Source organism: Liolophura sinensis, chromosome 1, assembly GCF_032854445.1.
Source record: "Liolophura sinensis isolate JHLJ2023 chromosome 1, CUHK_Ljap_v2, whole genome shotgun sequence".
Taxonomy (NCBI): Eukaryota; Metazoa; Mollusca; class Polyplacophora; order Chitonida; family Chitonidae; genus Liolophura; species Liolophura sinensis.
The window spans coordinates 82758226-82780122 of NC_088295.1; the positions used below are offsets into that span (position 1 = coordinate 82758226).

The 21897-nt window shown below is 40.3% G+C and overlaps 1 protein-coding gene across 1 annotated transcript in view; it reads left to right on the forward strand.

The window, feature by feature from the left end:
* Positions 1–3213: 3213 nt before the first annotated feature.
* The window catches only part of LOC135464722 (uncharacterized), a 34262-nt gene continuing 15578 nt past the window's right edge, over positions 3214–21897 (forward strand). The window contains exons 1-16 of the mRNA XM_064742243.1: positions 3214–3329; positions 3673–3884; positions 4724–4813; positions 7759–7909; positions 9127–9235; positions 9887–9977; positions 10265–10342; positions 10665–10825; positions 11172–11209; positions 12446–12551; positions 13893–14057; positions 14733–14877; positions 18172–18291; positions 18893–18944; positions 19222–19395; positions 20796–20912. Of these exons, the coding sequence (XP_064598313.1) occupies positions 3227–3329; positions 3673–3884; positions 4724–4813; positions 7759–7909; positions 9127–9235; positions 9887–9977; positions 10265–10342; positions 10665–10825; positions 11172–11209; positions 12446–12551; positions 13893–14057; positions 14733–14877; positions 18172–18291; positions 18893–18944; positions 19222–19395; positions 20796–20912 (1912 nt within the window). The 5' untranslated portion in view covers positions 3214–3226. The remainder of the gene's footprint in view (positions 3330–3672; positions 3885–4723; positions 4814–7758; positions 7910–9126; positions 9236–9886; positions 9978–10264; positions 10343–10664; positions 10826–11171; positions 11210–12445; positions 12552–13892; positions 14058–14732; positions 14878–18171; positions 18292–18892; positions 18945–19221; positions 19396–20795; positions 20913–21897) is intronic.

Genomic DNA, 21897 nt, shown 5'->3' on the forward strand with positions numbered 1-21897 from the left:
TCAGGCCTTTGTCTCAGAAAAAGAGGCGTGCGTCTGATTTAGGGGAATGGTCGGTAACGCGCCAAAGTAGATGGTTACAACGTTTACTTATCTTTCCCTCTCATGAATCTTGCAACCCGTCGTAAGTGAAATGATCTTGGAATGACGATAAACCACAATGAAATAAATAACTCAACACCGATGAGTACATATATTGTGGAAATATATTAATTATTCTGCTTTTTGGTCTGAATAGAACTGCAATGTCATTGCATTGAAACACAGTCACTAAATTAGAAAAACGGATTGTGTTTGGAGACAAATGAGTCCACTTTTTTGTCAAATTGCACTGTAGATGATTTGCCCTTCCATGGGAGAATTGTATATATGAATATATGCTACTTCTATATGTGTACTGACAGTTAAAACTAGCAAACCTACATAAACTTATGTAATGTTGGCTCATTATCAGTTTGGAAAAACAGGTATATATATCTTCGTGACACTATATCATATGATCTGGAAAAGCCAAATCTTTGAGAAATAATCAAAATTCACAACCTTATGGCATTTGCAGCGGCTCCATTTCAATCGGCTGACTAGTCCCATCTAAGAGAGCTAACTCATAAACATATACAAATACGGATGCCCGAGGGCGGAAAAAACATATAGACCCTATATTAATAGTAATGTGCACTGGGAAAATTGAAGTTTACGATGTTAAGTTTACCGAGAAAATATATTTGCAATAGTGTGATGTTTTATTCGGCGATGGGGCCTGTTTGTGTTACAAGTATATATAATTTCCGGAACCTGAAAAGTGGAAGGTCAAAAGATATGCGGCCCCCATCCCCCGACCCCACTTTTGAAAGTGCCATGTACATGTTCATGAACATGTACTTTTCTGCGTCACGAAGCATCCAGTTGTCTGTATATAGCTGCGTCGATTAATGCGTTCTTGTGAGTGGTTGAATACAGTTTGCCCACAGTTGGCCATTGTGATGCATCGTCTGCAACAGGTCACGTGACAGTAACTCTGCTCCGTCAGAGCTTACAGCTATCGATCACAATGTCAAACTTTCTGAGGTAAGCGTAATTAAGCCGGGCGTATTTAGGTCGACAAATGATCCGAAGCGACTGCTTCAGTCCATTTCTATCTTCAGCATCTAGAGAAGCATGCTACGGAAAACAAAAGTTTTGTATGCATGACCACTGTGTTTAACAAGACTTTTTAATATCAAACCTTTGCTAACTATATCGGGTGGGCATAAAAATGGGCCGTGCTTTGACACTCAACATCTCCAAAAACCTCTTACGTCAGCTTCGAAAAATTTACACACACAAAACCCATATATGTTCTAAGTATACAGACCAAATTTCAATTTCATCCCTTAAGATGTTCTGGACATTTCACAATGATGTTCTACCTTGCTTTACTTGAAAAGGTGATCGATTTTTTGTCCACCGCAGAGAAAACACTCTTGATTCAGCAAAAGTTGTGCCTATATGGCAGAAGGGTTTCTCTGACACTAGAGGCAGCCAATTTTTCCAGGTGATACTTGATTGACGCGTGTCACACAGGTGATGCGCACGCTCTACTCATGACACCTGACCGTTGATGCAATATGTGGGTCACCGGAAAGTGCGTTTTTGAGGCTATCTTCTTATTTTAACCCTGTGTACACATTACTCAAGCTATGCCCTTGAAAAGTGGTCAGTATATTAACAAAATCATGCCATTTGAATATCTAAAGTTTGAAAGGGTTTGAACAAAGGATAAAGGAGCAATGTAGCAGCAAACTATGGCCCATTTCTTTATGCCCACCATAAAGATTCAGGCATGCAGTAGGCATATCTATCCTCCTGTACGCTGTTTTAATTTGATTAATTTTCTTGAATTTTCATTCGTAAAGAGCGATCCGATTGATCAAATATTTTTTTACACTCTAATAATTCGACAATAAATAACGAAGGCACGCCCACGTAGGACTACTTTATCTAAGTGTAATATAGACCTTTCCGAACTGTCAATCAAGAACAAGCAGTTGACCAATCATTAGCACTATTGTTGCAAATAGGTCAAGCGGATGTGCTACACATTGGTTACAAATACTCAATCTTCTATAACGCCATGACGCCACAATGGGAGGCTTGAAGACCAAATGGCAGTAGAACACATCGTTTTCATCTGTGACGTTGCAGTGCGTGTGCACTTCATACATGATTTATTAGCATACATACAACGAAGTAATAAAGGAAAACGCAAATGAGTTCACAGCTTTAGGCCGTCTGAAAGAGGCGTGAAGGAGATTTACGAGCTCCTCATTGCTTTCACGTGGAAGGGAATGAAAAACTACGTTGTCACGAGAAGGGGTGGTGGGACATCGGATGTGTTAGATCCATCCATTGTCACTGGGGAAAGGGGCATATTGTTTAATTCTATGAGGTGATGCTAGTGTGATACAGGGCCTTGAGCCATCGTTACGTCAAAAATGGATTGCAGCGCAAAGTATAGAATGTCGTAATGTATCAATTTCTAATGTAAGGTCATACCGTCTATAAGGTGGCGCCATCATATTGAACTGTGAAAGGAACAATTGACGTAAATAAAATGACGCCAAGGCCCTGCCGCTGGGCGTTTGAAAGTCCCTGTATAGAGCTGAAAGAGACTGAAGGCACGTCATGTAAAATGACAGAGAGAACACGGTACTTATACCTGCTTTCGTCTGTACTGTGTTCACATTCACAAACAGGAGCATCAGTGCAAATTCTTCAGGTAGACTAGGAGGAATCAAGACTGTTAAAACAATGCACTACACGGACAGCGTTTTTTCTCTCTCTCTCTCTCTCTCTCCCACTTATAGCCTACACCTAAAAATATTACATTCAGTCCTTAAATATATTTTGTGCAGCATGTTATGACGTCACGATAGCCTTTTACAATATGACATCATACCAGGACATTTGCAGCACCACCAAAACGTCACGAATTATGACGTTAGACGGATCGGGGCCATTTATTGAAAAGGTGTATATACGGTATATGATGTAACCCTTGGAAAGTGAAGGGTCACATTTATTGTATTTTTGATAACGTCTGTTGAACGTCATAGTTAAAGAGAAACACTTGACGTTTAGACTGCTGTCTGTTGCGTCATAACCGAATGAACAAGGACAAACGCGACATGTGACACCAGTTATACAGCGAAATGTCCGACACATCGGGCAATCCACTCTATTTTACATCATGATTTTATATTTCTCTTTTTGGGGTATTTTTTTTCTGTTATTTGATGTCGACGGGTTGTTATGGCAACTTGCCGACAAAGAGACCATTGATTCTCCTGAAGGTAAGATCAGCTAATCATCGATACACTAGATAGTGTTACCTTGTACCTTATAGGCTAGGAACTTGTTTCAAGATGAATGCCCTCCTTCAGTCCTGGGGCTAATATAACATACATATATTAGTCCCAGTTCAGTCATGATACCGGGAAGAATTTATATTACAGAGAGATTACTCCGTTTTTACGTGTATGTGACATGACAAATATGTCCCAACAATTGTCACATATCTTAAAGATTCCCTAGAAAACAACTTTTCACCATATGACCTGTATAACCGTATGTTTATATCAGGTTCGAATTACTTAATTTACCGTGATACAATGTTCTTCTGTGTATTAATTGCAGAGCGGGTCGAAGTGAAACTCGTCGAGGAGAGCGGGGAAGACATTTGGCACGGCCATTTAAAAGAATGGTTGACATTTGAAGTGTCTGACCCTGAACGACCTGACGGAAATTTTTCTATACATCTGCGACACAACAGAAATGTGAACGTGCCGCGACCAATCTATGTAATGAGGGAGGGGCGTATTGTGCCTCAAACTGTGCCTGCACTAAAGGTAAGCATAGCTACCGTCTTTTGAAAACAGGGATTTGGAAATATCTTCATATATGATTAGTTACAATTAGCCATTGAAGGAGTTCGGCAAAAGGGCATGTGAGCCTATGTGTGTATATAAGCCTATCAGACACCTTCCCCCCCCCCCCAAACCAACCCCCCCCCCCCCCCCCACCCCCCACCCCCAAACCAACACACACACACACACACATACTATAATTAACTGTTGTTTTCATAAAAGAGGGCATACAGAACGGGCAGAATTAAAGCTATTGTGTGAATTATGCCACTTCATGAGACGCTCGATCATATATAGCTGAAACCCTCATACAGCACTGTCTGACATAATAAGTTTATCTTCCGGTATTTATTTATTTGATTGGTGTTTTACGCCGTATTAAAGAATATTTCACCTGTACGGCAGCGGCCAGCATTATGGTGGGAGGAAAATCACGGCTATCTGCAAATTGCTGGAGGACCTTCCCACGTACGGCCGGAGAGAAAGCCAACATGGGCTGGACTTGAACTCAAAACGACTGCTTCACAGTTATCACACCATAGTCGCTGCTCTGGTCTTACTCTCTATGCTGTGCGTCTTCGGTTATATTTGTAAAAGGCTTCTGGGCCATTGCGCCCCACTGGCGTGCTATTTCCCTCGGTCACGTAGGCCCCTATATAATAATTGAAAACCGAACTTATAAGTATGGGCTTCAAGATATAGGATTGTGGTCTCGCTATATTTTTACAATACATTATTGTCTATTCAACTTAACGCAGTTGGTTTTGGAAATGTAGAAATTTCCCCATATATTTTTCTCCCCTGTTGTGTCTGTTTAACAGCATGTGGAGTTTTACCAAGGTGCAGAGGGACTCGCCTCTATTGGGATCACTTGTGAACTACAAAAGGGAGGGTGGAAGCAATTCGAGGTTGTAAGTACCGTATATTAGAACTACTTTTGATCCGCAGAAGTAAAGCCGTTTACTAGTATTTTGAACTGCGGAAGGGAGTAAGTAAAGCTGTACATTAGAATTACTTTTTAACTGCAAAAGGCAGTAAGTAAAGCCGCATATTGGAATTGCCTTTGAATTGCAGTATATGTATATTGGAAATACATGTATTTGTGAACTGCGGAAGACACTATGTGAAGCAGCTTATTCGGAATAATCGTGCATGAACTACAGAAGAAAGAAAGTGGAATTGGTCCGAGCTCATAAGTAAAGCCGTACGTTGGTATAATGGTTGAGTTATATACGTCCAGTTCATAAGCAAAGCCGTACATTGGTATAATGGTTGGGGTGTATACGTCCAGCTCATAAGCAAAGCCGTACATTGGTATAATGGTTGAGGTATACAAGTCCATCTCATGAGCAAAGCCGTACATTGGTATAATGGTTGAGGTATACAAGTCCATCTCATGAGCAAAGCCGTACATAGGTTGTGATGATTGGGGTGGATACGTCCAGCTCATAAGCAAAGCCGTACATAGGTTGTGATGGTTGGGGTGGATACGTCCAGCTCATAAGCAAAACCGTACATTGGTATAATGGTTGAGGTATACAAGTCCATCTCATGAGCAAAGCCGTACATTGGTATGATGGTTGGGGTGGATACGTCCAGCTCATAAGCAAAGCCGTACATTGGTATAATGGTTGAGGTATACAAGTCCATCTCATGAGCAAAGCCGTACATTGGTATAATGGTTGAGGTATACAAGTCCATCTCAAGGGCAAAGCCGTACATTGGTATAATGGTTGAGGTATACAAGTCCATCTCATGAGCAAAGCCGTACATAGGTTGTGATGGTTGGGGTGGATACGTCCAGCTCATAAGCAAAGCCGTACATTGGTACAATGTTTGAGGTATACAAGTCCATCTCATGAGCAAAGCCGTACATTGGTATGATGGTTGGGGTGGATACGTCCAGTTCATAAGCAAAGCCGTACATTGGTGTAATGGTTGAGGGTATATACGTCCAGCTCATCAGTAAAGCAGTACATTGGGGGTAATGGTTGAGGTATATACGTCCAGCTCATGAGCAAAGCCGTACATTGGTATGATGGTTGAGGTATACAAGTCCATCTAATGAGTAAAGCCGTACATTGGTGTAATGGTTGAGGTATATACGTCCATCTAATGAGCAAAGCCGTACATTGGTGTAATGGTTGAGGTATACAAGTCCATCTAATGAGCAAAGCCGTACATTGGTGTAATGGTTGAGGTATATACGTCCATCTAATGAGCAAAGCCGTGCATTGGTGTAATGGTTGAGGTATACAAGTCCATCTAATGAGCAAAGCCGTACATAGGTTGTGATGGTTGTAAAGAGGTACATTGGTATGATGGTTGGGGTGTATACGTCCAGCTCATAAGCAAAGCCGTATATTGGTGTAATGGGTTGAGGTATATACGTCCAGCTCATAAGTAAAGCAGTACATTGGGTAAGGTATATACGTCCAGCTCATAAGTAAAGAGGTACATTGGTATGATGGTTGGGGTGTATACGTCCAGCTCATAAGCAAAGCCGTACATTGGTATGATGGTTGGGGTGTATACGTCCAGCTCATAAGCAAAGCCGTACATTGGTTAAGGTATATACGTCCAGCTCATAAGTAAAGAGGTACATTGGTATGATGGTTGAGGTATACAAGTCCAGCTCATAAGTAAAGCCGTACAATGGTTAAGGTATATACGTCCAGCTCATAAGTAAAGTCGTACATTGATATAATGGTTGATGGTATATACGTCCAGCTCATAAGCAAAGGGGTACATTGGTGTAATGGTTGAGGTATATACGTCCAGCTCATAAGCAAAGCTGTACATTGGTGTAATGGTTGAGGTATATACGTCCATCTCATGAGTAAAGCAGTACATTGGTGTAATGGTTGAGGTATATACGTCCAGCTCATAAGTAAAGAGGCACATTGGTATGATGGTTGAGGTATACAAGTCCAGCTCATAAGCAAAGCATTACATTGATGTAATGGATGAGGTATATACGTCCAGCTCATAAGTAAAGCAGTACATTGGTGTAATGGTTGACGTATATGAATAGGCACATTGGTATGATGGTTGAGGTATACAAATCCAGCTCATAAGCAAAGCAGTACATTGATGTAATGGATGAGGTATATACGTTCAGCTCATAAGCAAAGCCGTACATTGGTTAAGGTACATACGTCCAACTCATAAGTAAAGTCGTACATTGGGTAAGGTATACACGCCCAGCTCATAAGTAAACTCGTACATTGATATAATGGTTGAAGTATATACGCCCAGCTTAAGGCTAGTTGAATGGTTTAACGTCCAGTTCAATGGTTGAAGGCTGGGAGGCTATAGTTTTTGCTCGGAATAGTATTTTTTTCGTATCATGTTTTTTTATCTTATTCACCTACACCGTTCATTGCCAATTGACTTGGGAAACATTTACACTCCGCTGAGGTACTTAGGTACGCCATATTGGAGATACATGTATATGGAATTTTAAGAAACTTCTTCTTTCTAACCACTTATTACATTGCTTTGAAACTTAAAACACATATTCTTTACTGATGGGGCTGCGAAGTTTGGGAAATAGACTGCGTTGTATGCTCAGTAGGTCTCATGGTGACCTAAACTCTTCAATTTTGAAATAACCTGAAATACACTTAGTCATTTTTTTTTCTTGGTTGAAGACGAATCTGGTTTGATTTATTTTATCATAGAAAGCATAGTTTCCCTGTAAACTGGAATTAAAACTTGAAATCTTGCTACAACATAAATTGTATGTACACATGTAGGCAATTTTTAGAACGAATTCAGTGCTCTGAATCAGGTGGTAATATATCTCCACCTCACCTGTTTCGTGTCTTTAAAATCAGGTGTTCTGTTTTCTTAGGAGGGAGTTCTTCAAAGAGGCGATAAGTCGTACCTTATCTATCCAGAGAGAACATCACCGGACTTTTTGGCTAATGGCGAATTTCACAGGCATATCCTTAAAAGAATAAATCAAACGGAAGAAGTTTTCGAAACTGACTATATACTGCCAGGTATGTCATCGGGGTTTAGGAGTTCATGCAGGGTTAGATGTGAGATTTGTTCATTCTTCCCAGCTTATCTTCAATTCATACAACTCGAACTCGGCCGTTTCGAGTGTTCTGAATATGTCAAAGCTGTGCACGACAAAACATGTTTTCTCTAATACTGCAGTAATTCTGACTTATCACCTGATTATTTGTGAATAATAAAGACTATAACGTCACAATTATCACAAATGTACCTGACGCATTGGTGGCAAGCCAAACGAGGATAACTTTCATTGTCAGTTCGAGTCGGCGGCGTGGCCTGCACTCGGCAACGTCCGGAAAAAGATAAACTCGTGGACGACTGGATTGAAACCAATGAGAACTACGCCATCTGAAGGAGGATTGACATATTGTTAACCTTAATCTGTGTGTTAATAAGGAACAGAAAGGAATTACAATCAACTGTTGTGATAAAGGGGAGAATGATGGGAGAAAGGTGAAAAACAGCAAAAGATATAACTAAACTTCTTGCAGATAATAGGTCCATGCAGACCTAAACGGACGTAGGCACTTTTTTGTTGCGTGCTTGGTAACTCTATATATCACCTTTTAATCTGGAATTTTTGCGATGCCATGGAATATGCCATTTTAGAGAAACGGGAATCAGGATGTCGCCTCATCCTACGCTCTCCAGTATTGGAGGCGAGATACTGCTTTGTCGTGCGGTAACAGTAGACTTGTTCCAATACTACTTTTCTCATTGAAACTGGCTTTAAAGTATATCGGAATTGTCTTCTAATCCAGCTGATTTAACACCACCTCAGATTGCGCTGACGTTAGGTTTGACAAAATTTTGTTACTTTGAACTGTGATACCTGGGTTGTCCTACATCACAAGAAAATGAAAAGTGGCGTTTTCTGAAGTTTAAATGTGACTCTTTATCGATACATGTATACATTTGATCTAGTGTTGTCGTTTTTTTATTTGTAAGTCATTTCATACAGTTTAGCAAATGAAAGATTAATCAAAAGCGTATTGAACGTTAAGTCTGCCTTAAATCTTAATACCAGTCTTGCTCTAGTACAAAACTAATTAGACTTTAGTTCAGGCTAAACTGAATAAGTGCTTAGGCGTTAATATGTAATCATTGACTTTAACCAGCCAAGCTCATATAACTTGTATGTCATGTGAAATTCTGTAGTCTGCTGAATAATGCACAATAAATTCTGCGACTTTTACAGATAATTCAACCGTTTTTGATGAGCATTTGCCACATCGACCTAAGAGGCAAGGCTTCAAGACATACAAAGTGGAAATGTTGGTTGCTTTGGATTACTCCATTTATCAATAGTAAGAACATTGTAATTCTGACAAGTTTGTGTTTCGGCCAAGTGCCGGGCAATTCGTCAAACACACCAGGTTTTGGTCCAATCCATGTCTCAGATATGTTTATTATGTCTTTAAACCTTGCCATATGCGGGGGATCCCTGGCATTCCACCTTCAGACATAAAACTGACTTAAGAGCAAAGCATTCTGTGGTACAGTTTCCAACATTTATATGAATCAGTCATTTAATCAATTGGTATCATTGTTAATCACAACGCTAAAGAACAACAAATCAATCAGTCAATCCTCTTGTGGACCTCTACAGGACGATCTTTCAGCGACCTGCCGATGGTCGTGGGTATCGCACGCGCTCTGCACTATTTCCTATCATGATGCTGGCCGCCGTCGTATAAGGCAAATATTTCTGACTACGACGTAAAATACTAATCAGGTTAACCAAAAAAAAAAACAAAAAACCGTTACTTGATATACTGTCATAGCTCTATTGTAGTTTGTGGTGAACGTTGTTTTGGAAATTAGTCCCACGATCATTAACCCAGATCGTCCACAATGGTTGACGGCTGATATGTACGAATGTTTCGACGCCTTGATAGAACACTTGGGTCTCATAATTCATCCTAATACTTGTTTCGTTGTGCTTTCTTCATTTCTAGCTGGTCTTCACAAACAAGCGGAAATAATAACAATCAACATGAGTTAACATTACAGTCCATTCAGCAGTATTATGCCTATTTCCTAAATGGGGTAAGTAATTTACCTTGGTGGCATCTTGTGTTCTATTTATAACATATATACAGTATATTCAGTTGTGTAACAACATTAATGTCACAATTTCAAAATAATTAAAATCAATAAAATGCCCGCCATATTACAATGCATATTTTTACATGATCACGTTTTCCAGTTAGGCCTATTTTGAAATTATATGAATATGTTGGTAAGAAAAACTGTTTTGCAAATTGAGTGCTTGTTTCAAGTAATTCCAAAAAGAGCCTTCCTCTTCAAGACACATTTCGGTTATGGTTTTGCAGATAGATCTCAGGTACAAGAATATCAAAGAGAATGACTTTGCCATTAACGTCCTCCATTCTGGACTGTTCGTTGCGGATGTAAGTTCATATTACAAGAGTACCTTACTTTGTAAAATGTTTTTTCGAAGTGATTATTCATCTTGTTCTCAGATTAGAGAATAGGAAAATATATGTATATTTATTTATTTATTTATTTGAACTGACAAATTTGTCCACACATGACACATATGCTTTGCCTGTTGGGTTGGGTCAATATTTTGTATTTCCTACAGTGACAGAAAGACAGCCATGTCAACCAACTTTATATTTATTTGGGTAATAATGGACCTTCATGAAATGTGTCTGAAATCCTTGATTTCCTCGAGGCTTACTCGTTATTGATTTATTTTTTTCGGTTTAGTCAAGTTCTGTTTCGGTGTGGACGCACGGAAAGACGTCACCAAACACTGACAATCCTGAACGGGCGTTGTTGGAAGCTAGCTCTGCGCTGGAAGCGTTTACCTCCTGGGTTGGTTCCCGCTCAGACCTACCTAAACACGATCACGCTATGGCATTTACTTCGTTAGTATTCGTTAGTATTGGATGTATTCACCATGGTATGGTGCTCAGGCTTACGCTGTTATAGTTACTTAAGCCAATAGTTCAACATCCAAAATGAAATCCTTAAATTCTTATATTTAAGTCTACAATGTGCAGAGCTAATTAATTATTTTAGTCATATACCAGACAGGATATAGAAATTCTCTGGGAAAATCTCTGTAACAGTTATGGAGTTATTTCATCTCAAACCGAATACGATCACTTGCAACATGTGAGGACAGGTTGATGCCGGAATCAACTGTATTCCATTGTTTAGCAAAAAATAAAATTGCACGAATGTTTGATTTGAACTTTTCTCATTTTTCAGATATGATTTATCGACTCAGGGCAAGAATTCAGTAGCCGGTAAGTTCATGTAAACAAGGTAAACGCACGACACAAGGACACCGTTTTAGCCTTTTAGCCCAAAGGGCGTGGAGTATGGGGGACACATCATCGTGTTTCCGGATTCTGTAAAGCTGGGAACAAGCTACAGGCGAATATATCTGATCTTGGACAGGAATATTTCCGCCTGCGAAATATATACGCTAGCGATATTCGCAGAGTAGTCGCAGACAGTACTCTAGCCGGATTTTTCCGTTGGTCGTGGTCAGCGAGGTGTGTCAGGTGACCAAATAAATCATGTCATACAAACTGACACACATCAACATAATACAGTACTGTCTGACTGATCAAATTCCGACTCCCTATCGCCGAAATTCTCAGCAGCAGGCATTCTAAACGTCAGAGAATAATCGCGGCCATATTTTCTCGCTGGTGTCCGCCGTAGACAATTTAAGCGGAATTTTGCTAATTTGCCAAATTCGCCTTTACGAGTCAAAAACAAGAAAGAACACCCGAAAACATAAAAACATAATTTATAGAGGTACCGAACACGTAAAAACAACCTGAATGTGGCCGTGTAGGTATTTCTCCAGCTCTCTTGCGATGTAACTAGTGTTATGTTATTTGTTGTCTTTTTCTTTAATTCGTTAAAAGAACTATACCAGAGAATGTCCATCACTTTTAGGTTTAGACTACGTGTATATTCACACTGAACTTTCTGTATTTTATGTTTTAATAGCCGACTTTTTCTTTAACAAAGTTACACCTTCGTTACCATTACCATTTATGAATGCACATATGGACAATGTTGAAGGCAGCCCAGAATTCGCGCAAAGAGGGCCTTTACGTTCTAATTTCCGTCAAACGGAATGTTAACAATGACGGCAATATGCGAAACGATCGTTTTTTATGCTTGAAAAAATAAAGTTTATGATTGGTCACATGGACCTTCTTAATTGATGGTTCAGAAAACGTTAGGCCCCAACGTTCCGAGTATTGGCAGTTCCGATGGCATCACATCATCGTCGCGCATATTGCAGAAAAGATCGTGAGAAAATCAATTTTCTAGCCTAATTCATCTGAAACTGACTTAACGGGTGCATGAAAACCAGACTGCTTCCAGGTTGCCTAAAGGGCCGAGAACGTAATCTTTCTACCCCGAGGGATGCCATGTTCTGATGACATCAGGTATACAGGTACTCTGTAGATTGCCCCGAGAATTGCGGTACGCTAACGTTGTGATTCCTGGTTTCACAGGTTTGGCCTACATCAGTGGAGTCTGCAAACAAAGGGCTACCTCAATATCCGAGAATTTCTTCAGTTTTCGAGGTTTGGTTACCGCTGCTCATGAACTGGGTCATAAGTAAGTATATTTTCTTATTAAAATTCACTTACAGTAATTAACTTACATTCAGAAGATTTACTTTTTTGTTTGGTATTTTACACCGTCCACATAACTGATCTTAGGAGTACATGTAATCCAATGGGTACAGAAGAGGCTAGGGTACATAGAAACATCGGACAGGCCTACTACAGTTGTATATATGGAGAAAATCATGTTGTGTAGGCGATATGAACCAGTTTGAATTGTCCTATCTTACTTCTTCAGTTACATTTCAAAGTTCACGATTACCATCAGTGGAATCGAGACCGATAAATCAATTGTATACTTTGACAAAGAAGTACTGATTATAAGACAATATTCCCCATAAACTCAAATTATGTGGAAGGCCAATGGCTAAAAGTTGTCATACCCCTGAACTCGCTATACTTTGTGATGTGCAGATGGATGGATGGATGTTCTTGGGGATTAACATCGTTCTTAACAAGTTTTCAGTCATATGACGACGAGAACTCCTTAGATGCGTGTACATGTCCTGTGTCACATGGTGTTGTGATATCTAATCTTGACATTCAGTCGTGAAATTCATTTGTGGCAATTGCTTGTGACGTTTTGACACCTAAGTGTGACATGTAGTTCTGACATGTAGCCGTGACATGCAGTAATTGTGACACTGAGTTATGATATGGAATTGTGACCTGTCTAGCTCTGGCATATGCAATTACAGCATTCAATTGTGACTTGTAGTCGTGACGTATGCAGCTGTGACATGTAGTTGTGACATGCAGTTGTGACCTGAAGGCCCGGCATATGCAGTTGTGACGCGTGGTCGTGACACGTAGTTTTGACCTGTAGTCGTGACACATGCAGTTGTGATATGTACTCGTGACTCGTAGTTGTAATATGTAGTCGTGACGTATGCATTTGTGACATTTAGTCGTGACATATGCAGTTGCGACATGTGGTTGTGACCCGTAGTCGTGACATATGCAGTTGCGACATGTGGTTGTGACCCGTAGTCGTGACATATGCAGTTGCGACATGTGGTTGTGACCCGTAGTCGTGACATATGCAGTTGCGACATGTGGTTGTGACCCGTAGCCGTGACATATGCAGTTGCGACATGTGGTTGTGACCTGTAGTCGTGACATATGCAGTTGCGACATGTGGTTGTGACCCGTAGTCGTGACATATGCAGTTGCGACAGGTGGTTGTGACCTGTAGTCGTGACATATGCAGTTGCGACATGTGGTTGTGACCCGTAGTCGTGACATATGCAGTTGCGACATGTGGCTGTGACCTGTAGTCGTGGCATATGCAGTTGCCACACTCGTTTTGAGTATTCTCTTGTATTCCTAACAGTTTAGGCTCCAAGCATGATGGTGATGGTAATAGTTGTGACACCGACCAGCAGTACATAATGAGCAGTGTGTCTGGCCCCCCGTCTGCAGGCACAGCTCTTCACCCTTGGTTCTTCTCTACCTGTTCGATAACCCAGTTCAGGACTTTGATGCAAGAACTTGACAGGTCAGTGGTTCTGGACGAGGGACGCTTTTCATGTGATAATGCAGTCAAGCAAAAGTTCAAAATTTAAATTTCTTTGTGAATAAGTAGCATGACTACCTCCCATATGAGCTGCTGTACTTAATTTGGGTGCGATCTTCCGCAAAAACTTAAAATGTTCTGAGAGACAAAAGACTGATCTACCTAGAGGTAATGTAGGCGCCACTGGAGGGTCAATTTACTGCCTTATATTGCGTTGGCAATGCGTGATTTTTGATCTCAAAACTTTGTGCATGATTAAACGAATGAAAATTTTGAATGATCAATTTTACACATTTTAGCCAAGAATCTATTTTAAGACTTCAAATATCCAAAGTTTAGATTTGATTAAATGTTTTATGATGAAAAAATACCGTATGAAGCTGCCTTAAAATGGGCTCCCCACGCCAATAGACGTTCAGTTTAATCAGATATGTGTGGTCTTTAAACGATAGACGTGTTTTGTAATATTAGTGATTTCTTTTGGGATGACAAATGGCACTTTGTCATGTAAGAGGCATCTTACTAGAACGAGAGACATGTTTTGTAATTAGTTACTAGCTGTTTGTCTGATTATGGTTTGTACTTCGTTGATCCGTTGTTTATTTCTTTTGCAGATGTGTTTTGTAAGTATCATTAATTTTATGTGTCTTTCAACAGAACTGGTTCAAACTGCCTGTTATCCGAAAACCCTGGATATGATTCCAATTACCTGGGCCCTTACCTGACTACACAGCCGGGTCAGTACTACGACGGGGATACACAGTGCGTCTATTCTTTGGGACAAGGCTCCTTTGTATGTAGGGTAGGTTTAAGAGATATACTCAGACGAAGGTGGTTGGGTTGGGGGATGAACCAGTCCAAAAAGTCAATTATCGGCCAGATTTCTGAATATAGCGACATGAGCGAGTGATAGAATGATAGGAAACCCTGGATAAAACTGGGCATTCAATTGTCCATTCAAGTTCACATACTTGGCAGTAGGCATCTGAAACCCTAAAAGACAGCACCTGCCCAAAACATATTTCATTCGAAAACAGAATATTCGAGCTTTCTAAAAGTGTCATGCTTCATTATTTTAATGAGATTTCACCGAATATCGTGCAGAACAAAATGACAATACTGCACAAATGGCTGGTGTGAATCAAGGCAGCCATTTAGAGAATTTTATCCAATCAAACACGTTGCTATTAGGTTGCGTGGCATAAGGTGTCAAGTAACCTTTACCTACTCACTCTATGAAATGACATATGATAACACAGAATAGCCCGAGACCGCGGTCTAAGGATGTCAAATGTATTGAAACGCGGGGACCGCTGGCCATCCTTAGCACAACAGTTATGAGGACCAGATTCCGGTATAATGCTTACAAAGAGCTATCCCCTCGTTTAATTCAGATGCATGCGCGATAGATCCGTCCTGAATACACACATAGCATGGCAATTCGGAAAACTAAAATATTTACGCACTTTCTGCCTCAATCGCTACTTGCCTTAACATCGCCATTCTCCTGTAAATCTTTACTGAAGTCGAAAATAGGCTCGCATTTAGCAGGTCGCCGCGCGCTGCCATGTTTTTAAATCTGGGTCAGCGAGGCGCGCATGCGCAGCAGCTGTTGACGTTTCCGTGAAATTTAGAATGGAACGGTTGCCGAAGATAATCCCCCCCCCTAACCTTTTTACTGCAAGCAATTTGACATTTCGCACAAATTGTGGGGTCCATCATTCTACTCCACAGACTTCAGACAGTTGCGAATTCGCGCATCCACTGTAACATGGCTTTCTGCATGATAAGCTGTTTTTAAATACCACTATTTTAACCTGGAAGATTCCTCGGCTGTGATTATGCCTAACCTCATATTAAAAGATCACAGCCGAGAACTGCTGCATAAGACATCATTTTGAGATCGTTTACAACGATTTATTTACATGTAGCCGTAGAGACATTTCAAATAGTGTTGTGGGACAGGTCCGTATCATTTACGGACCACCACAGACGTAAAATCAGTTGATTTATAAGCCGTGTAATATTTAACGACGGCATCACAAATTACAGTAGCATATAGTCTCGGCCCAAACCTCATTCATCTCATCAGTAGATCTTACGTCTACTTATACACGCTGTTCAAGTTACATAAATACCTTTTTTGTCGTTCATGTTAGCGTTTAGTCAACATGCAGTTATTAAATAAAAGATATCAGTCAGGGAAAAATTCATTAGGGATTATTGGAACTGAAGAATTCAAATTTTGCCCTTTGTCTTTCTCGCATACAATTTATGATTGTTCTGTTCATAAAATACAGTAAAAAGGTATTGAAACGCCATGTTAAAGCCGAGGTTCTTTCGCTGACGTCCGCATTAACTGGATCAGCACTGCTCCCATCCTAGAAGCCACCACTACAAAATTGAAGCATAAAATCCAGCGACAGTGGAATGCCTAGATCAGCCTCAGTGGTGCTTAGATTTATTTATTGTTTCAGAACTGAGCATGGATCCAGTTGTACAACAATCCTATTGTAAAATTGTAAATATTTTTAGGGGTTCAAATCACGAGCACAGCCTCTCCAGAGGCTATACGACCTGAACCAAGAATACCGCGGGGGTGCATCTGCACGCTACTCGTAAACTGTATAAATGACACAGTAGGCCTAGTATGACAACAGTTCAAGCAGTGGAAGAAATATCCCTCCAATATGTCTAGTTTCCGAGGAAGCTTCTTATCCCTTAGTCCTTCATCGCCGAAGTCCACAACTTTAATCTGCTAAAGGCCACTGCTTAGACTATGATACAGGAAATACCTTCGACGTTCGAGAGGTAGAGTAAACTTGACGTCACATTTGCCTTCGATAATGGAGACACGCTGAAGCTGTGACAAAATGAAGTTTCACTAAGTTTTACTGGGTTGAAAAAAATCTAAAAAAAATATTTAATGCCGCTTTAAGATATTTGGAATGGTAGTCTTTCAGTGGACATAAACATTAGTCAGGTGTTGTCTTTCACTTTGAGTATATCGGGTAGGCATAAAAAAATGGGCAGTACTTTGATGCTGCCTTGCTCCATTATCCTATGTTCCAACCCTTTCAAACTTTAGACATTCAGATGGCATGATTTTGTTAATATACTGACTAATTTTCAATGACATAGCTTCAGTAGTCGGTACACAGGGTTAAAATGAAAACATAGCCTCAAAACGGTACGTTCCGGTGACCCACACTGAATCACCTGTCAGGTGTTATGGGTAGAGCGTGCGCTGCACCTGTGTGACACGCGTCAATCTGGAAAAATTGTCTGGCTCAAGTGTCAGAGAAACCCTTCTGCCAGATAGGCACAAGGTTTGTTGAATCAAGATGGTTTTCTCTGCTGCAGACAAGGAATTGATCCCCTTTTCAAGTAAAACAAAGTAGAACATGCGTTTTTGACTCTATTTTGATTTTGGTCCCATGAACAGAAATCTTAAAGGATAAAATTGAAATCTGGTCTGTATACTTAGGACATAATGAATTTTGAGTGTGTAAATTTTTCGAAGCTGACGTAAGAGGGTTTCTGAGATATTGAGTGTCAAAGTACGGCCCATTTTTTATGTCCACCCGATATATAGATGACATTTAAAATAGCAGCACAATTTTGGCCGTCGACAATTAGTCCCTTTAACGCTAATTGTAAAAACTGAAAAATCAAATTAGCTTGACGATATTGGGGAAAACCGACCAAATCCAATGACTGATATAATATCGCAGTACGTATGGTTTTGCTCATGCAATTTCTGTCAGGTAACAATGTATATGTACATTACACAGGTGATCTAATGTTAAGCAATACTGTCGTACAATCTTGCCCCTCGTGAATTAAAATATTACTTTACCAAAAACTGTACCGAGCGACATTGTCAACCGACCAACAGAGCTTCTTATAAAGAGCAGCTTCCCTGTCAGCGATAGAGTAAGAGTAAGAGTAAGAATATCAAGTTGAAGAAAACGTAACATGCGCACAGAAATACAGTATGATACATTTAGTGTGCCTCAAAATCCTCTCAAAAAGTACACGGGCTATTTGTTCTTAACGAGAGGTTGTGTTTATTATATGCTGTGTGTGATTTCAGCAAATCTACGAGAGCACGGGATACGCTGAAGTCTGTTCAGGTTTATTTTGCCTCATGCCGGACTCTAGCAGCTGTAAGCGGATCTTCCCAGCTAAGGGCACGTCATGTGGAAACAGGAAGGTAGATTTAAAGCTTTCTTGCAGACGCTAAATAGAGTTTTCAGACGTGGTGATTTTGTGTGTTGAGCCTCGGTTTTGATCTAATATAGCCTGAACACCTTTCCCAAGTGGCAATCAAAGGAGATCGACAGCGAGTCTCACATTCGGCAGTTGCTGCCCCTGAAAGGACTGTTCTAACACACCTATTTTGTCCTATTTTGTCCACTGTCCAGAATTTTTCTTTCTTTCTTTCTTTCTTTCTTTCTTTTTTTTTTGTTGTTTTTTGTCTTTTTTGTGTTGTTGTTGTCTTCTTTTCTTTGTTTTTTTTTGTTTTTGTTTTGAAGCAAGGATTGTGAATGTTTTAATGCCGGCTTTTAAAAATGCTTCCCCATTTTTGTAGTGAATATTTATGGGCCAGTGACTGGTAACTGTTTAATAGCTCTCCCGTCTGTTGGAGTTCTTGCGAGGATACGATGTCATCAAACATTGTCATTTTCTGCGTGTTGGAATCTTGCCAAAACGTTTTACATGGAGTTTTCAAAATTGATGCCCACAGCCTGTTCGAATCATGATATGATGATAAATACAAGTATTATTATTTGTCTTGTTCTCTGTTCTTCTAGTGGTGTGTGAATGGTGAGTGCGTGTACGACACAAATGCCCCAGCTGTATCCGGTTAGTAAAACTACTCATATCAACAATCAATCCTTGGGCAAATGTCAAATCTGGTTGAATCCCTTTGAGACACTGGTTTACATAATGTTATGTCTGCTAAACCTGACACTTGTGTGGTACTATATGTACAATTTGCTGATCACGTGCATATGAAACTGTACGAATACCACTGTCGAAATGTCTTTTTGAGTTTGTCTAGAAAATTGGATTAGTTTAGTCAATTTCCTGTTTAGTATGCCTTTTAAAATCATTTTAGCAATGTTTTATCACAATTCAGATTCATGTCCGTTTGGAGATGAGCCTGGTGTCGTTACGGACGGTAAGACTTGCTCTCAGTTGATACGTGAGCGGTCCGATGCGTGTAATTATTATTCCAAGCCATGCTGTGGCTCCTGCTCGCTCAACCAACCCTCCCAACCAACAGAATCCCCCCAACAAACGCAGGACACAGGTGAGTTGTGGAACCGTCGGGTAGGTAAAGAGGTTGTAGATCCATTTGTTGCATTGACTTATCACTTTATAGCTTTAATTGATGCTGTGAGATTTCTACTGAGCCAGTTGGTCAAGCTCTCGATGTTCTGACAGCGCTAACGCAAGATGAATTGAATACATGAGTTTCTAGTTAAAATCATTCCTTCAACATCATGTGACTTGAGACAAATGTTAGGCAACTTTTTTTACACTAATTTACGGATCACCTGTCTCACCTGAGGCGTTCCAGAGGCTCAAATGACACCTGTTTCCTCTACAAAGCTTCTCAAGTTTCACCTTCAGTTCAGCTCCTCACTTTCCTGCATCGTTCATATACTCTAAAATAATTTTTGAAAGATTTTAATGACGCTAATGTTACAGTAAATGTGATCAAAAATGTGATTGGAACTAAAGAAATCTAGTATTTGTTACATGTGAAGCTTTGTCAGTGCTCCTGGTGGCCTAAGTATCTGTGTTTTGTATTGTCTGGCTATCACACGAAATGCTCTGAACTTTGTTTTCATAAATTGGTGAAGATCAATCACAGGTTTGTCTTAGTGATGATTGGATTTTAAAAACACGTGCACTGTTATCGAAACTGAGACATAACCTGTCCCGGACAGCTGAATTTCGAGTGATCCATAGCGACTGTGTGATATGCATCACAGACTGGGAAGTTAATTCTCAACAACTTTTGTGCTGTTTTAAAACCCTGCATGAGCTACAAGAACCAAAGGCCAAATACAACAAAAGTGCAATATATACCACAGCTGAACATTTAATTTTTCGAGCCAAATTCAGCGCGAATGCCACAAGCTAACGCGCTCCCACCCTCCTCAACATATGTTGTTTCTTTTCTATGATAGATTGCAGTTTCTCCGAAGCTGTAGTATTAAAGGCGTGTCATAATAATACTCAAAAAATTGGAGTTTTGGGCTGTACTCAAGCATATTTCACTCATACGACGCCAGGCACCATTACAGTCACCAGTTGCTGGCAGGCCTTTGCACGTGCATGTACGACCGGTGGACAAGATATAAAGGGTAACTGCGCGGCATAATAGACTGACTTGAAACGGACTTGTGGGAAAACGAAGCTCTGTTTGTTGTGTTTAAGTCTGTATTCAAGATTTTTTACTGTTACACCGGGAACCAGGCAGGTTAGGTTTGGAGGTGTAGTAAATCAGTGCTCATCTGCTAGTGATCCATAATAAACCTTCTGACTACAATCACAGAATCAAGTGCAGATGCTCTATCAACCTTATGCGCCTTTTCACTCTACGTTAGTAAGCTTTGATTTCAAGCAGGCTGTTCGCTTCCTTTTTAGTTCATACTGAACTTTAATATGTATTTTGCACCTATCTAGAGGTTATGATTACAGGTTGCCAGTACGATCAGGCGTCCTACTGTGGGTCAATCACTCCAGGGCAGTGTTACAGTTCAGCTCAGGAATGCTGCCGCACATGTGCGAACTACTATAATCCCGATGCAGCGCCAGGTGAGTCATTTGCCATACTTTAATACCAACTTCATCCCCTAGTCGATATTGTAGTTTCCAATCTTTGCCATTTTTAAGTTTTACAGTTCGTGACTTTAAGTGGATATTATATCCCTGAACGTGTCATGTGGCCCACTTTACAGGAGGTGTGCTAGAAGGAGAGGTAAAGTAGTCCAAAAAAATATACATCGCGAGGCTTTATTTCATCTTCTGTGACCTCGTGACTCCAGTCTTCTTAATACCAAGACTTAGATCACCCCTATCTCGAGACTCTTATCTACGATAGCTGTAACTTACAATCAGAAATTACAATCGGCTCGACCCTGTTGTAAATATTTAAAAGAACCCCAAAATTAACGCTATGTACATATACTTGTCCTAGATAGACTCTTAGTTGGTGCCTCTCGACTCGGTTCGCAAAGGCATGGGAATGATGTTACAAGCAGTTGTTCACATGTTTTTGCTGTTAGCTGCTGAATCATTATGACGCAGAACTTTTTTGAAAAAAGAAAAGTTATTGACCGATACCGTGTCCATTTACACAGGTCTCATTACTGTACAAATCAAATTTAGCCAAGTCTGGGGAATATGTAATCATATGTATAGGACATATAGGCCCCTAGCAGCGTATAGATTGAGAATGTTGCTACAGAACACATGCGGACATGCCTAACCCGAGATGGGCTCACAGTAATACATAGTATCTGTTTAACATAACCTGTAATGTTAATAGCACGTACATGTAACTACCTAGCTCTGAGATCGGTTGGCCATGTTCCCAGTTTAACCCGCAACTCCACTCTGTCGACTGCGGTGTTCTCATAATGCCAAAAGTGTACGAGACGAGAACAGGTTTCCGTGATCTTTAAGTATAATTAACGTCCCATTTAATAAATAATTAAATTAAGGGGTTTGTCACCGCCGTAGCGTTGTTTGCTATGTAAGCCGATACCGCTGAACCTTGTTTCTTACCGAGTCAAATCGC